At 41.8% G+C, this 17670-nt stretch overlaps 1 protein-coding gene across 7 annotated transcripts in view; it reads right to left on the bottom strand.

Moving 5' to 3' along the window:
* The window catches only part of kcnh7a (potassium channel, voltage gated eag related subfamily H, member 7a), a 97620-nt gene that overhangs the window by 4549 nt on the left and 75401 nt on the right, over positions 1–17670 (bottom strand). For 3 of the 7 annotated variants that reach the window (XR_004501006.2, XR_004501007.2, XM_033615584.2), the window contains 6 exons: positions 16694–16948; positions 13327–13526; positions 9879–9963; positions 7320–7601; positions 5696–5855; positions 254–443 (listed from right to left, as the gene is read on the bottom strand). Coding sequence is in view for 5 of the 7 variants with exons in the window: in XM_033615584.2 (XP_033471475.2) it covers positions 254–443; positions 5696–5855; positions 7320–7601; positions 9879–9963; positions 13327–13526; positions 16694–16948 (1172 nt within the window). In the remaining 2 variants the exon portion in view is untranslated. The remainder of the gene's footprint in view (positions 1–253; positions 444–5695; positions 5856–7319; positions 7602–9878; positions 9964–13326; positions 13527–16693; positions 16949–17670) is intronic. The other 4 variants (XM_078165888.1, XM_078165889.1, XM_078165890.1 and 1 more) reach the window with 2 other exon arrangements.

Genomic DNA, 17670 nt, shown 5'->3' with positions numbered 1-17670 from the left:
GGACATACTTTTTAATCTTTGGCCTCAGGGAAAGGCATCAAGTATTTTTAAGTCAAAAGGCTCAAAAGACCAAGTGATTTCAAGAGTCCTTATTGTCACAGCCATAGTACATTGGACACAGCCACGGTGCAACATGTCTGCTGCAGACATGTCCTCCAACAGGTAAAAACGACACAGAACATTATTTTTTACTCAGTAATTTTCTGCATTAACTGATTGGTTATTGTTGAGGTGGGTTAAGTGTCTGATGTACCTGTGGCCGAGGCGGTGCAGGAGCGAGGCTGAGCTCTGTCTGAATGGCAGACACCGGCTGGACCCAGATGGCTGGCCTCTGGTACTCGGGGCTGGAGGTGACGGTGCTGTAGGCGGGGGGGCCTGATGCTGTTTGCCTCTGGAGGAGCTGCAGGATGGCCTGGATGTCTGCAGTCATCTGGGACTCCAGTCTGATGGACAGACACAGAGGAAAACACAAAATAAAATAAAATAAAAAAGGAAGCTGTGAAACACATTGGTTACAAGATGTCTGCTGAGTGATCCTGAGGTGAATACTAACATGAACAGGAGATCATTAATGTTGGGAGTCTGGAGAGTTGATTGTCTAGATGCTCAGTGTTCTTAATCAATACTGATTTACAGACTGATGACAAACAGGTGATGAGCTGCTGCACAACAGTTCCCACTACATCAGTCACATATGTAAATGAGCAGGGTGCCATCATCACACAAGAACACATGAATAAGAAGTCTGTTCTTTAACCACTTCCAGTCAGCTAGGAATTTTTCAAGCTAGAGTGAAGATACTGGTCATAGGAAGCTAGATCTCAAGGTCCAGTGTCATGCTAGCTTGTTGGGAAGGGGTTAAATAATGCTCCAAAGTCAGGCTACGGACAGATGGACGGACTGGTAGGGCAATTTTTACAGAGGTCCCTTCAACTCTCACCTCAAGATATGTGAATGACAATGGGTTTTCTGCAGTACAAATGAGACATTTTTAGCTATTGTATTTGAATATTTCTGCCTACTGGGCTCCCTAAACAGGATTGGAATTGCATAAAGTGGATATGACTGGAAAGATGAGTCTCAAATTCTTTTAATTTTTACCTGACTGTATAAAATGACCTACTGCAACCTCTGGGATAGTTACAGGCCCATGAAACTTTACAGCGACAAACCAGAGACCTCGGGCATTCAGAGGGTGTCTGGTTTTCGTAAGTATATTAACAAGTAGCAACCTCTGGGGCTGAAAATTGAAGTGCCACACACTGCAGTTCTTTGAATGGCCACTTTGGGCTGACTCCAGAAACCAGTCAATCTCTCATTTTAAAATACCCAAATTTAAAGCAGAAATAAATACGTTTACAGCCTGGTACAAAAAATCTTCTGGTCACCTCAGCGTGCTTCTGGCCTTTGTGGCAACTGTATGGTGGCTGAATGTTTATATAACTGACGCATTTATATTTTATGAAGGATTAAAGTTACACATAATTAAGGGTGGGCTGCTCTGAGTGACAGGCTTTCTGCCAAGAGTGTCATCGGCTTCGCAGTCAGATCCCCTCTCACTTCTCCACAGCGCCAGCCTCTCACCCAAATATAGTCACTTCTAGCACCAAAGAACCAAGACAGCGAAAGTCAAAATCCGTAGATCAGTGGGTGACGTCACCATAGCTAGATCCATTGTTTTTCAGTCTATGATTGACAATTAGGGGGATTTTCAGCAGTTTGCAGAACAGAAGTGCTCGCTGGAAAATGCTGTCCTTACTGAAATCTAATGTCAAAAGTTGATATTAAACCCAGCATGGATTTTTCTGTGGTGTTCCTCAAGGTCTTTGTGTCTTAATTTTGCACTTTGAAGTGATATTTGACTATTTTAACACATGGTATCAACCTCAAAATGTGCTGCAACAACTTATGACATACATAATACACTCTAAACTTTCACAATCTGAACAGGCGCTTTACTAAAGCACAATGTTTGTTACATCTTTATGAGCTGCGTCTCAAATTAATCATCAGGTTCCCAGCTGTCAGATGATGTACACCATTTCAATGTGGCATATGCTGTTCACCTACTATCTCCCCCTAAAGATCCTCTGTCCCCCTTCCAAGAGACAAACATGGGTCTATGGTTGGGAGATGTGGAGTGGAAGGGGTTAAAAGAAGTCATTTGCTTTTGATTGGTCCTTGTAAAAGTTATGATCATTACAATTAAAGGTGTAATGATGCTGATCACTGCTGATGATTAAACCAGTACTATAAAGCCCCACAGCTCTCAGTGCAGTGCTATCAATGTCACATCAGTGCAGTGTATTAACTGCCACTGCTCAGCAGTGCTCATGTTGTAATGTATGTGTGTATACTCCATTTCTTAGTTTGTGCTGTGACCTAATTTCACCGTATGGATCAATAATTTCATCTCATCATCACTGTTGCTTGGCTGTCGGCCTGAAAATAAATATGATGACAGATGTTATCATTTTGCCCCTTTGCTCGAAGGAAAGAAAAAGCAAAAACCCAGATAGTAAATGTATTTAATCTGCTGACACATTGTATGACGTTTTCCCCTCTTATGTACAGTTGTGTAACACACTGCAATCATTATGGGATGGTGGACGTGTGGTCAATACTCATACCAAACACTAGGGGGAAGCTCAACCTTACAACAGGATGGTTTACATGGAGTATTACAGAACAGCTGCCCTCTGCTTCTGAAATGCTTATCCTCCAGGAAGAGCAGCAGTTCTGACGTTAGCCTGAGTCAAGTATTCATATCCTTTACTCAAGTAAAAATACTCAATTACAAGCAAAAGCTCTGCATTCACAATCTCACCTCAGTAAATGTGTTATCAGCAAAATGTTAAATGTGCAACACTCAAGTTAACTACAAGTACTTCATAAGTGTAATTAAGTACAGTACTAGGGCTGCAGCGAATGATTACTGCATTGTTGATTAATCAATTGATTATTGTCTCGAGTAACTGATTAGTTATTTGATCTATAAAATATTAAATAATGATGGAAGAATGTTGTTCAGCGTTTCCAAGATGACAATGAAAATGTTTTGTTTTGTCCACAACCCAAAGACATTCAGTTTACTGTTGTAGGAGGAGAAAACATTTACATAGGATTTAGAGTTTTTGTCTGAAACAATTACTCAAACCAACAAATTCATTTTCAGATTAGTTGGCGATTCATTTAGTTTAATAGTTGATAACTAATTGAAATAGAAATAGTATCCTCTTATCTCACAATAGAATTTCATATGAAATCAGACCAAGAGGTGGACTTATAAATTTAAGACAGGGCTTTGATATCTGCAGGAAAGTTTCTGTGGTGCAGGTACCATAAATTCAAACACCTGCACTGTGTGTCATCACCTAATGCAGCAAGTTACATCACGGCGTGGAGTGTCTGAGATGGTGAATCACCTCTTTTCCCTGCACACTCCCTTTTTTCAGTCCATCAGCAAAAAAGGACGGAGACACAGAAAGCGAACAGAGTGAGCAGAGGCTTCCCGGCATGGAGGGGAATGCCTCTTGTCGCTCTGCCAGGTGCCTGTTTGCTCTTTAGAGGACAATAAGTGCAAATAAACACTTTGGCTCGGGTCTGTTTGAGTAGACAGTTTGTGGTGCAGTGACCATGTCTGCTGCCTCAGACAAAAACTCTGCCAAACCAGCATAAATGGATGAATGATGGGGACACTCACTGGCCCATGTTTCCACTGGGATCACTGTGCAGAATACTTCATCATTATATCTCAAGTGTATGAGGCTGTGAAGGACCACACTGTTTCCTCCTTTTCCTCCATAACTGCACCAAAACTCTGCAACTTCACCACAACATCCAGCATCCTAACCTCACAGGATGACGTCGACACTCTTTGCAATGTGTCTGCATCTCGTGGCTTTGTGCTATAAATAGACAGCCGCTGACTGTCTGCCTCCCCCTCATCTGTATCGGTGCACCAGCCGAGAATCACACGAGCTGCTCACACAGTCCGCTCTCTGCATTAACACAGCTGCAGTGGGTGACTGGCCTAAAATGTCTCAGTGCAAGTTCTCAGCCAATTAAAGGCAGAATCAAGGGGGGGTCTGTAGTGCAAGCTCTCAAAGAGGACTTCATTGTAGTGAAGCTGAAGAGAAATAAAAAAGACTATAATGGGAATCTGAGCCTGAAGGTGTCTTTCGTTATCTAAAGGTCAAGATCCTCATCACGAAAAGATCACACTCTGTGCTTCAGACTTCAGCTCACAGTCTGAAAATATATATTCATTTTATCCTGATTTATTTTTATTAAAAATGACTAAAAGAGTGTTTTTGTACCCCTGTAACACTGTCAGGCTCATCACGTTCTTCTTCCTTGTTAAAACCTGGCGCCTACATTACCCACAATTCAACTCGGCTGGCAGCAGTTTGGTCAGAGATTTTGGTGTGTTATGGTGCATTTCATTTGCAACAGGAAGTTGTAAGTTCAGGGTCACCAGTTGGAAATTTCAGCTGGAACGCCCCCTGTTGGTGTATTGCTATTTTGACGCAGTAGAAAGTGACCAACAAAAACCTGGTCTAAAGTCAAGATGGCGGAGTATTTTCCTGCCATTCAATGGCTGCATTATTCAGATAGTAAGATCCGCCTAAACAGGGCGGTTCACAGCATGCAAACACTCCGCCTGTTACACACACAGGGATGTGGGATGGGCATTTTAAATAACTTCTATATTTGAGTACATGAAAAAACAAAAAACAAACAAACAAAAAAAAAAGCTATGTAAGAATGGAAATGTAAATTGGCCCAAAACTGAAAACAAGTGCATCTGAAATTCATTTACCAGACATCAATTAGCCTAGCGCTGAAGGGCCGTCTCCGAGCCGCTATCCCCGTACTCAGTTCAACATCTGCCAGATGAGTATGAGCTAACAGCAGCAGCAACAGCTAACATCCAGCACCAAGCTGTTTAACAGTCCCTCTGTCTCGTTAATAACCTGATGGGTAACATTAGCCGTGTGATGCTAACAGTAAGCCCTGTCACTGTGTGTGTGTGCTGACACTCAACTGTTCCCCTGTGCATAGTTAACACTCCCAGATAAACAGAGAGCCCAACAGCGGAGCAAAGAGGTGCTGAGCGAAGCAATACACTGCACACAGCTCTACAATGAAACATCATTTTACCCATTTCAAACACATTATGTTGAGCAAATACTGACGTCTGAACGAGTACGAGGCAGAACTACGAGGCCCATCTCTAGTTGTGGGTGGGTGAAATGAAACACCATTAATGAGGAATATATTAGACATTCTCTCAAATGTGGCATGAGAGCAGAGCTGCTGTCTGATTCCCATTAAGAGGCTCTGTGTTACACACGAGGAGCAGTGTAACTCCATTCATTAATTCCGAAGCTAAAGGTTTAGTTGTGTTTCCTCTGTCAGGTTTATAACTACAGTTTGTAGGTTTGCTGCCATATGATTTTTATCATATCCTTTGAAACAATCACATGATGGGATTTAACATAAAGCCAGAGAAGGATTATATAAATGAGGCCACAGCTCATCAGCTCCTCCATCCTCACAGTTTGAGGGCATATGGGAAAATATATCCTTATACATGTTTCCCCTCGGCCATCAGATGTGTCCCTGGATGTTAATAAGGCAGGGAGCATTTTGGCTTTGGTGATGTAAGCAGTGTGGTGTTTCCTCTCCTCACCTGTTGAGGTGCTGCTGCAGCAGGTCCAGCCGTTGCTCCACCTCTCCGTAGGTGAGGTCTGTGTCGCTGTCATCCTCCCCGGCTGGCGTCTCTTGACACTGGGCTGACTCCTCTGCACCCTCGTTGGGACGCTGACACACCCACTCATCTTGATGGAGCTCTGGAGGGAGGGACACGCGTGTGCAAACACACACACACACACACACACACACACACACACATACAGGGTAAATGATGTGTGTTACTAGAACAGTGCCTCAGGGGAAGCATCTTCCTGTGTTGTGCCTTTTCATCATTTAGCTTTACTAAGCTCTGATCAGCTTACCGCCTCCTGAATCCTAACATCTATCCTACAGAGGAAAACACTCATCTGACCCGGTCGACAATCACACCCTCTGTGGGATTTTTTTGTTCCCCTCCTTTTGGGTTTCCACAAGTGACGGTTGCAGATTAAATTGGCAATTCCTGTATGTTGTTCTCGCCGGGCTGTTTAGAAGAATCAATATCTCTCTGCTCTTGACTCTGGCTGAAATCCTCTTATGGCTGCAACAGCTGAATTATGGGATATTAATATCAAATCAGTTTTCCAATCTCAGTGCAGAATCACGCTGAATTTAACTTGGCAGTTAAAATACAGGATAAATGTTATTGTTGTCCTGCTGTGTGTGCGCAGGAGCTTTGTTCCCGGTGGATGATTTTATGGAGGTTTAAGCCGACGGAGCAGTTGCATCTTCTGACAGGAGGTCACAACAGGTCAGGCTGCAGACACAAACTGGTGTGTTTGCTCGACATGGAGCAGCAGGCAGACGGTGAAAGTGAGGATTTCTCCCAGAGCTTGCCGGGGATCTCCATCCCAGATGCAGCTTTGTGTGGAAGCTGCTCAGTCAAGCCTGCTGCTCTCACTGTCTACAATACACTGAGATCCACAGGAGGATTTCATTACTATTTACTTGTTTGGTTTGGGTAACTGCACAGTGTCACAGCGCAGTGTCAAAGTTTAACAGTAGCTGAATAAACAATTAAAACCATTTATCTCTAAAATAGATTTAAACGTGACCAAAACAGCAGATAGAGTAATGTCAACAACATGATTTTACCTAATGTTTCCTGTAAATCCTTTATTTGGTCATGACCTCCGATCAAAAGGGGTGACCCCGGGCCAGTTTCTGGATATAATCCTCTTAAGTCTATTACTGAGTTGGTTTTAGGTTTCGCCGTAATGACACATAATCCCTGTTTGGATTTTTAATAGGTGTGACATTCCTCCTCTGGGGCTTAGGGATTTTTGGGGTTTTTCTAAATTAATTTCTGAGCCAACTACCGTTCCGAGAGTAAAACTTTAGAGGACGAGCTTGTGGATTTACAGGAAATTTCATGTCCGTTTCAACAAGACAGTGATTTGCTTAATATAGACAGAATAAAAACCTCTGATATTTTTGTTTGTGTAAAATCAGTTTTTTTATGTTTGGGCAAAAATAGAAAAATCTGTTCAGGATAAACATTTATTTGAATGACAGGAATGAAAAAGGCTTTGGAAGCTGCTTATTCTTTCTTGATCCAAAAATAAATCCCATGTTACTGAACAAAAGAATGAGAACAACTGTGAGATTATTTCTGTTGTCACCTTTATACGTCTGATTCTGCATGTTGTCTGCAGCCTGTGCGTCTGTAGCACTGCTCAGCCCGAGTCCCACAGTGTGGTCCCTAACCACAGGGTAGCCCAGCACAGCAGAACACAAGGGCCTCTGCTCCTCTTCCTCCTCCCTGCCTTCTTCCTCTTCCTCATCCTCCTCGTCTTCTCCCTCCTCAGCGGACTCTCTCCTCTCCTCAGCTGCTGAGGAGGCGTAGATCTGCCTCCCTTGCTTGGTGTCGCAGTAGGTGGCCGCTGGTTCCTTGTTGTGGGAGCCTACAGGGAGAAATGGTAATCAGGAAATCTGCCGGGGGAACACTGACTGCTCTGCTAAGACTTCCTCTGGGGATGACGGGTAGTCTCATTAACTTTGACAACAGGTAGCGAGTGTTTTGCTTTGGGGTTAAGCTGAGGACAAACAATGTTATGGGAGAATCTGGCTTCTAAACTACTAAGGATGTTTAACGCCATGCAACTGACAGTCACTCCACATGTGTTTACAAGTCACGTGTGACCAACAGTAAATGAATAATGCTCCCGTTCACTGAGCAGCTCATCAGACCAAATTCTACATCTTCACACCTGAAGGATGGAGGCAGGATACGCCGGCTGCTGGACTGTGAAGCGGACTGTTCAGTACATTCTCTGTCCTCACTTGTGTTATATTGGGAGATGGTGATACTGTATTCAGACGGCCTGTAACCATGGTGACCAATTAGATTTGCCTGAATCAAAGCCAAACTGCTGAGTGCTGCTGTGCGGAGGATCTGTCTCCAAGTCCCAAGTCTCTTAGCTGTTAGAAGTCAAATTACAACTGTTTCCACGGTACAGGTTGCTCTCAAACACTCTGTATACTGTCATCTGAAAGCCGAGGCTGCTGTGTTTATCTACAGTCTGAAGACATTTTCTAACCAGAATACACAGGTACCCGGGCTTGAAATACCACGTGCATATGCATGGCGGTACTGTGTACGTATTATATGGGCTGTGTATTTTCAGATCTCTACTGACTGTGAGACTCATGCAATTAAAACTTTTCACACAACCTCGTGCTGCACGTCCATTTTACAGACATTCATCGTGCAGAGAAAAATAAATTTATAAGTGAGTTAAGTATATAAAATAAGTAAGTGAAGTTGCAGGGTGAAAAGAGGACACTGACAGACAAGACAGAGCAGCACAGGTCTACAGCAGCACTGTAACATTACTGTCAAGCCAGCTACGGCAGCCGCACCACAGTGAAGTTCATTTAAAGCTGGATATCTGACAGACATTCACTCCGGACCCAGCGGCATCTTCTTACACAGTTTCACCCAAAGTTGGCAGTAGGACAACGGTTAGCTCACCCCTCAGCCCTCGTTTACCTGTTTTTTTATATTTTCATGCTGGTTTGCTAATATAAAATTCATACTAAATTGGTTTCACGTAGCACAGTTATTTTTGTTACTAATGTGTAGTTCATTCATTTTACATTATTTCTTCTTGCTATAAAAGAATGGGAAAATAAGAGGAACCTTTGGGGAAGTTCAGATATCAGATTGATCGAAACATCTTTCAGGCCTGAAGTGAAGCTAAGCCTGTAAACTAGCCTGGTCATCTTAGGTCAGACTTATTTAAATCTTCTTTATGAAAGAGAATTTCCTAAAGGTAAGCCTGATTTACTGAAATAAGCCTGGTTTAACTGGTAATCTGCTAATCATGAAACAGCCCTCTGATGTAACCATCACTTCAGCTATTAAACTGTAGCAGGGTGAACGCCAGCATACCTTGAGGGTTGAAAAACTCCACGGCAGCAATACCATAATAATGCTTAAAATGTAAATAAACTATTTTAATTAAACCCTCTCAACCTAACAGAAGAGTTTAAATCAGCACAAAGAAATAATGTTTAATGTTGGTAAACCAGGAACATCAGTCTGCTTTTATCAGTGTTACTGTGAGTGAATCTGACAGTGTGTATTGTCCACACAGACTTTATGAAAAGCCTCTCCCTCTGTTCATTACATCTCTGCAGCCATTTAAAGGCAGCAGGATGGATATGTTGATAAATCTGCAGCCTCTGACTGGAGAAGTGCCGCACCAGAGCACAGGCCCGTTATGCACAGCTGTCCACGGTGTTTACCTTCATTAAATCAGGTGCAAATGACACCATAACCACACACATCAGACAGATTGCTAGAACTCTGCATTCTGCCTGTTATGCATCCGATTATCATCTATCCTTTGTGTCACAACCTTCAAACTTTTCTAAAACAAATCAACTGTTCATGTGTTACATGTTAAAATGCATTAGGATGATACCAGATATGAAAGCAACATCAAGTAGAGTCTTTATAAACGTATTCTGGTTATTTCTCATGCAGCAAAGTATTTAGACAACACATACAATAAAGATTGATACACTGAAGAAATATTTTACGTCATACGTCGTGTTGGTATGAATGTGTTAAAATACAGTGAAAAGGACCAGAGGGTGGAGTCTTTAATTAAAAAAATAAATAAACAATTTTTATGGCGTAAAAGCACAGTAGTGATGTTGTGTCTCAATCTGACCTGTGGAGGATTTCCTTCTGTAGGACACTCGTCTTCGACACTCAGTGTCATCTGTGTTAGAATCAGCTGCTTGTGTGCATGTCGCCTGTAAAGGGATGATGTATGATCAGAGCCATGTAACATAACAACACATACTAACTCATATGTACATGGACATAAAGCTATTTGCTGTGTCTGCATAATGAAGAGGATGCCTTTGCTTTGGAGCCACAGTCTTCTCTGCTGGTCTAAGATCAAACCTTTAAAGTATGACATGAATAGATGCCACACTTTCTCCACTTTTTCTTTCCAGGGCTGCACCATCAAGGATTTTTTCCACTTATCCTATTTATTAATTTGCACACAGAATACACACTAGTCCGTCATTACACTTCCAAATTTTTGTTCCGCCACGAGTCCTCAGTAAATGTATATTGAAACCAAATCTCCAGTAACATGTTGCAAACAGGAAAAGAATCCAGGCACTCCAAACAAAAATGAGAATGAGGAAGGAAAGATTAGATTAAAAAGCCTTTAATATAATGGCCAACGCATTAAAAAGCCAACATGGTTCGACCACTGTTGGTCTTCATCAGGGCTGGAGAAACAGATGCACCAAGGTGTGGTTACATCTATATAGCAGCAGCAGCCAATAAGAAACTGTCACATGACACAGTTAATGACATGACAGGTGAAGCCAATGAACCATGATAATAAATCACAGAGAATGAGAAAACAAGAAAAACACACAAAACATAACCAAAAGAAACACCAATCAAACTTAATAAAATACCCATGAACCAGTATTCAGTTCCCTCCTTTTTTCCAAGAGCACTTGATACATTTTTGGATCTACACTCTACAACACAGAGCAACCAGTTATCTGTTTTTTTTTTTTATCTCCAGTAACATGTATTGACCAAAGGGAAAAACTGGTCAGGTCTGAGTTCCCAAACAATCCTCCAAACCACTTTGCCTCTCCTCCAGGATGTCATAACTGACTTAAAGAACATAACAAAAGATGAACAGAGCCTGTGGGATAAAACTAGTCCAAAATCAACAGACAGCCTTAACAACAAGGATTACTATATCTCAGATTAAAAATTAAGCAGAGCTCTGTTGTACAATTTCAAATAATCTTTGTAAAGATTAGATAAATGTGTGAATATGGAAATAGAGATCAGCTAAATACTACTGAGATCAATGCAACTTAAATGATAAATCCTTGGTGAATCCAAGTATATTGATGCAAACCAAAAACATACAGAACACTGGCACAACAGATACATTTATTTATTTATTTATTTATTATTATTTAATGTGGGCTACAAAGCCATCGTCAGTGTGATGACTTTGTCACTGAAACAAGTCCGTTATTGTTTGTCCTGCCCACAGTAAATAACAACCACCATGGTCGCATACATTGTTGAAGACGTTTAAGGTGCGCGGGCCGCCATTTTAGACCTTTAGCGCGATGGCAGAGTGGGGGGAACCCGTTAACGTTCGGCTGCTCTGCATCACTTTACGGTCCGTTACACTGTTAGCTAGCTAATAGTCGGTTAGTTAGCTTAATGTTACTCATGCTGGCTCGACAGAAAGTCTCTAATTTCTTATCCTTAGACAAAAACTCGTTGGCTGAATTAACGGCGATTTATGGGCAAATACCAGAAGTAAAAAAAAAAAAACGGACAAAGGCGCAGGAAAAGAGACACCGCCTGAGTTAAGTGCAAACGAATACAACAGCTATTCAGCAACACCGTAAAAGTATGTTGGTGTTAAAGATTTAGAGCGGATATGTTAGCAGAAATTGAATATAGTTATGTTTTCTTTATTGTATAATTACCTGAAACTCACAGTCGTCTCTTTTCGTTACCTTTTAATGAGCTGTTCATATCTACACATGCCACAGGTGCCCAAATCACTCTCGATAGCCATTTCCGTTTTCTCGTCGGCCACCGTAGTTTTCCCACACGCTTGGCATATGGTTTTGGAGGGTTGTCGGAAGAAGTTTTAGCCAAGCAGCAACCTCAAGAACTGAAAGCCAGCATGGAAGTTACAGAAGCTGCAGTTCTTTGAACGGCCACGAGAGGGTGGCCCCAGGAGCCAGGCCCCTAGACCCCATGTTAAAATGCCTTTTACAGAAGAAATGTTTACAGCCTTGGTCTCTGAGTGTCAGGCTGTCTGCTGATAGCTCCTCAGTCAGATCCATCCCTCGCTCCTCCACGGTGCCAGCCTCTTGTCCAAATCTGGACAAACCAAAATGCTGATTTTTACAGTCAGTGGCTTTAGTTGGCTCCCAATCTGCAACTTCACTGCTAGATGCTTCAGATCCTGCACACTAAATGTTTTCTGGATCACTTTTAAAACCTTTATGGTTGCCAGATAATTAAATTTGATCTAGGTTTAGGTAGATTTAAAGTTTAACTATGACTTAATTGGGTTTGAAAATGAATCCTTGTTGGTGCAACCCCAGCCTAAGGAACATGAACTACAGCCTGTCTTGTTGGAGCACCGTGTATCTCCTGTTTTTGATGTAATCCCACCAGAACCTTCTCTTGTGTCTCCTCTGCTCTGTCTCGCTCTCCTCTTTCCCCGTTCTCTGAATAAATAACAGAAGGCCAACACAAAGTGCACTTCCCGCTCGCTTTAGAAGATAATTAAAACAACTGACTAATGTGGGTTCTTGTTCACATAATGTCACATCTTTCCCCTGCTCAATTCATCATAATTACAGCCTACATCATGTCCACAATGTCCACCCCACCCTTGGCTTGACTAACGCTCTCTATCTCTCACTCTTGTCTTCAAGCCAACGGCAGATTAAAGAAAAATGTCTAAATTAGCCCTCGTGCTTTCATTCCCACAACTTTGGATAAATTGAAGCACTAAAGAGAATTAATAAGAAAGCCATTCATCCAATGGAAATGGACATGGCAGAGATATGGCACATGGAATGGATAGCTTAATTCAAGTTAATAGTCTCTACTAGGAGCTGTCTTACAGTACAGCAGGGACATCAACTTGTTTTGCCCGGGGGCCACTTTTGCTTAATGACAGGAAGCCAGGGGCCAGTTAATAAACAAACAGTATACATAATAAATAAATGAATTGCCGGTTTTCAATTTTCCAATGTTTGCTGTCCTCTGCTTAGCACAGACCTCTGTCAGGGGATCCGCTAGATCCTCCCTGGCAAGTTGTTTTTATAAACAAGCTACATTCATGTGTTTCTTTTAATGCACTCTGGCACCTTATTCACGTTCAAAGTACAAAAAAAAATCCTAGTGTAAATTAATGAATTAGAAAATGGTCTGCAGGCCAAATCTGGCCTGAAGGCTCTTAGTTAGGGGTCACTGCTGTACAGTGACGATTCATTGTTCCATAAAAGCCTCCAGACCATTTCACTACTTCGACAGCTTTAATCAGAGACAAGAACAGGTGGTGGCACCTCAATGCTAATTACACTGATTACCTTCTCATCACGGAGGTCAAAGGTCAGCTCCAGGTTTGTGAGGAAGTGGTCGGCAAACTCTGGATACATGTCCAGCACCTCCAGGATCTCCTCCCTCTGAATGGTGTGGAGGTCACAGTAGCTCAGCGCCCGCACGTCTGCACAAGATTTCCCTGGCTTGGTGAAGAGATGGATCATCTCGCCAAAAATGTCATTCTTACCTTCGGGGGTGAGGAGAGGGGGGAAGAAGCAGGCAATCAAATATAAGTAAGTGACTCCTATTAGCTAATCAAGGACATAAGGTTTTCCCCTCATCTATTCTTGGCTTCTTATGGAACAACATCCACAGTTGCTGGGAGTATGTACTGTAGTTAGATACTATGTAGAACAGTATGTGATGACCTATAAAGAGACGGGCCACCTGGCAGAGAAGTGTGACAATGTTAAAGAGGCTAAAGGGCATCACAGTCATTTAAAAAAGGATTTACACAATGCCGTTCTGTCCGCATGGAAGTCACACAGGCCTAACATTCCTGTCTCTGTTTAGTGTGTAATGACCTACATGGGATGGCCACAGGGTTAACCATGCTCGCTTTGGTCAAGTCTCTGTGTGAAGGGATGATGGTGCTCAATATTACATAAATAAATGATTAAGAAGGAAATAACTGTTTCAAAAAATGAATAAAAATATATAAATGAAATAAAAAAGTGAAGTAAGAGATGTTATTTCATCATTCTTACATTCATAATTACAGTTTTATAAGACTTCATTTTTATTTTAAAATGACCTTTTTCAAAAGGTTTTATTTCATGTCACTTTTTATTTCATTGACAAAATCTCATAATGTCTCTTTTCATTACAGTGGTGATGTCACGGCCCTCTGACTTTTCAGTCAATCACATACTCCCTGACTCTTATGGTGTTATCATACTGAATGTGAAGCAATCATTGTATGCAATTGACGCTGTATTGCAAAAGCCTATAAGCATTGAGATGTGATTGAGATTCTTCTGACGTTACTGAGATTCAGAAATGGAGGACAACCTTATTGTCGCCGTCTGCGGGCACCCAGAGATCTACAACTAAGCATCAGTACTGTACATAGACAGAACAAAACAGAAGAGGGCTCAGAGATCAGTGAGCGAGTTCTTAAAATATGTATTTGTGACTTGTGTAAGCTATTTTGTTAAGTGGCTTCTTTGCAAAACACTTTAGGTAATTTGTTTTTTTTTACACATATTTGGCAGTTTCCAAATACTCTAAAAGACACTCCAGCGGCCGTATTCACACGAGTAAAATGGAGCGAAAATTTGCTTCGCATTTTGTATGAACACACCAACACTCCAGCAAGCATCTGCTACCAGATTTAACCCATTAGCCGTCATGAAAATTTATATTATGTGCTAAAAGTGTTATTATGAAAAGAAGGAATATGAAATAAAAACAGACTTCTGAAAAGAGAGCATTTATAAACGAAAATATCAATGACGAAATTTAAATTAAAACCAATAAATCTTTATGATGACAGCTCATTTCAATAGAATGAGTTGAGTTTTAATAATTTCTTACATCATTTTAAAAATAATTGGTTCATTAATAATTTTTTTTATTATTTACAGTATCTCAATGTATTTTAGATGTATTTGACATGAACTACTTTGGGGTTCAATAAAAGAGCTCCATGCACAGGAGTAAAATCTCATCAGATCTTATAAATTATAAAATCTTCAAACACTGCTGTGTATTTAGTTCGAAGGTGTTTGCAGACTCTCACATTTATCTTGTTCACAGCATTGAGCCGACTGATAATTTCTTATTTCCATCTACTTAACACCGTGATCAGAACATTAGCATTTTCACGTGTAGTGTAATTTAGTGTAGTATGCGACCATGTGACAACGGTGTGCATGCACGATGCTGTGAAAATGAAGTAATCAGCAGTTCTCTTTCTGTAGCAGAGAAAATGTGCTGAGTGGTGTGGAACCTACAACTTTTACATCTGTGCCTCTCGCTCATCATGACCCTATTGTGTCGCTGTTTTTCGCCAGACCTTATTGGCTGCATGAAAACAGTCATTACAAGAAAAAACTCATACATAAAAGGCTTAGTAGGATACACCTGCTGGCTGCTGGGATGAGAGGAGAGGAGGGGGGATTAGATTTGATGTGATTACATTTGGATGCTGTCGATAATGCCACGCGGCTCAGTGGCTCCTGTCATCAAGAACTGCATCACACCACTCTGACAACCAACTTCCTTTCTCCGTCTGTCACTTCTCTCCTGAATTTCTCAAAGTACCCTATTTCTTTTACTCTCCTCTTCCTCTCCCATCGCTTGTCTTTCCTTTCTCCCTAGCCCACTCGTTCTGCTCTCCACCCCTCCCTGCTTCTATTGTCATCCATCTTTATTTGAAAGCAATCATGCTCTCTTTTTTTTTCATCACACAGATCCGCCGTTACCTTCGTCCTACCATGTGTCCTCCCCCACTCTTTTCTGTCCCTTCCCTTCATCTGAAGCACGACTGTGAGGCAGCGACAATCACAATGTTCTTTGAAGTAAGTTATTACAACATGCCCAGTAGGGATCACAGCTGCCAACCCAGCCATATCACAGCACCACGGCGCCATCTTCATTTAGTTGGCCCACCCATGTCTACACTAATGGAGGTTAGTTGGGGCAAAGCTAACCAGGCTGGAATGACAAGACTATCAGAGGTAGTCTTCTGTGGTTGTGTTTGAAGTGTTGTTGAGCTCCATGCTGGCTCAACAACAGAATAAACTGGGCCAATTAGACATATTTCTCTGTACAGGAACGCAGTGAATGCCATCAAGTTCCTATGTTACCAGTGTTGTTACCAGTGTTCACTGGCATTCCTTCCATCATCAGACCTGATTATCCTACAGCCAGACAAACTACTGGAGGCCTTTTCAAATATCTGTGTGCAGCTGAAGGTATGTAGAGTGCTTACAGTAGCTCAATCCATGGATGTATGTGAGAGCTAATGTCGGGGCCAAAGGGAGGGCACCCAAACAAACCTGAGGCATCCAGAAATACTACGTAGTAAAGATCTTTTTCATGCATGAATGTGACTGTTTCAGTGAAATCCACAGTTTTAAATACAGTTAATCCCCACAAAAGCTTGCAAAATCCTGGAAGGACTGATATTTACCATACAGACATGAGACATTTTTCCCAAAATGTCATACCATTCCTTTAAATATAATAAAATTCTTTCCATGTAATTCAGCCTTATTCATCATCGTAAAGTTTGTTCATTGCATCCATCTGGCTTATTTTGCTGAAACAAAGAGATCATTTAAAACTTCTGATCACACACACAAATCCATAACCAACTACTCAATCACAGACAGATGTTAGTACACCTACCGAGGATTGCCACAACAACGTCATCTTTGAGGATTTCTATGGAGCCACGGGAGACAAAGTAGAGTGCGGTGAGCACATCTCCAGAGTGGACTAGGGTGTCTCCAGGGGGAGCATGGGTGGTCTTGAACCTCATGGCCAGGGCCCGGAGGCAGCCCTTGGTGGCTCCACGAAACGCCTTACAGCCCTGGAGGAGGTTCTTGTTGAGGTGGAGGCAGATATCCGCCTGCAGGCACTCTGGGAAACCCTTCAGGACCTGTGTGTGAAACACAGGTCAGAGCAGACATGATTGTGGTCAGATGTCGTGTGGAAGTTGTTTCATTCAGGGCTTTGGTGTATGATTTATAGTGTGTGGTAAATTTTGGTTGGGAGTGAAGTTGCAGGTCAAATTTTTCCAGAGACATTTTGATACAATTGCCACTTGTGTTCTTTCCTTCTTCTCAAAACCTATTACACCCTGCGGTAAAAATAGCCTGTGATGTCTTTCAGTACGGAGCTATGATCAACTGTTTTACTGAGCCTTTCAGCAGCTTTAGCAGCAGATGAGAGACAAGACAGAACATTTAGAAAGTGAGAAGCTGCGGATAAAAGACAGCACAAAGTGAAAAGACATGTTCAAAATTTATTGTGTCTTGTTTGTGATACTTTGGCACAGTTTAAAGCTGTTTGCTTTAAGAGTTTCACTGCCTCTATGTACTGAGAAAACCCAATCGCCTGAAAAATGCTGTCACTGTTTATTTCTGCAAAGCAGGGATATGTTACAATTGTCAAAATTTGTGGTTATGTGGCAGAAACGTTGAAACAATGTTGTCGTTAACACATGGTTTGGTTTAGGCACCAAAACCACTTGATCATGTTTGGGCTTAAAAAACAGTTTTGGCAGCACAACCACAGCTGGAGAAGCTGTTGAAGTCTCGGACTGCTTTTCGTGGCACTATCTCTGCGGAAAACACATCGTTGTTTTGGCCCAAAACTGTTTT

The sequence above is a fragment of the Epinephelus lanceolatus genome, chromosome 24, assembly GCF_041903045.1.
Source record: "Epinephelus lanceolatus isolate andai-2023 chromosome 24, ASM4190304v1, whole genome shotgun sequence".
Classification (NCBI taxonomy): domain Eukaryota; kingdom Metazoa; phylum Chordata; class Actinopteri; order Perciformes; family Serranidae; genus Epinephelus; species Epinephelus lanceolatus.
The sequence above is the reverse complement of the archived record's forward strand: the minus strand, read 5'-3'. Positions and strand labels throughout refer to the sequence as shown.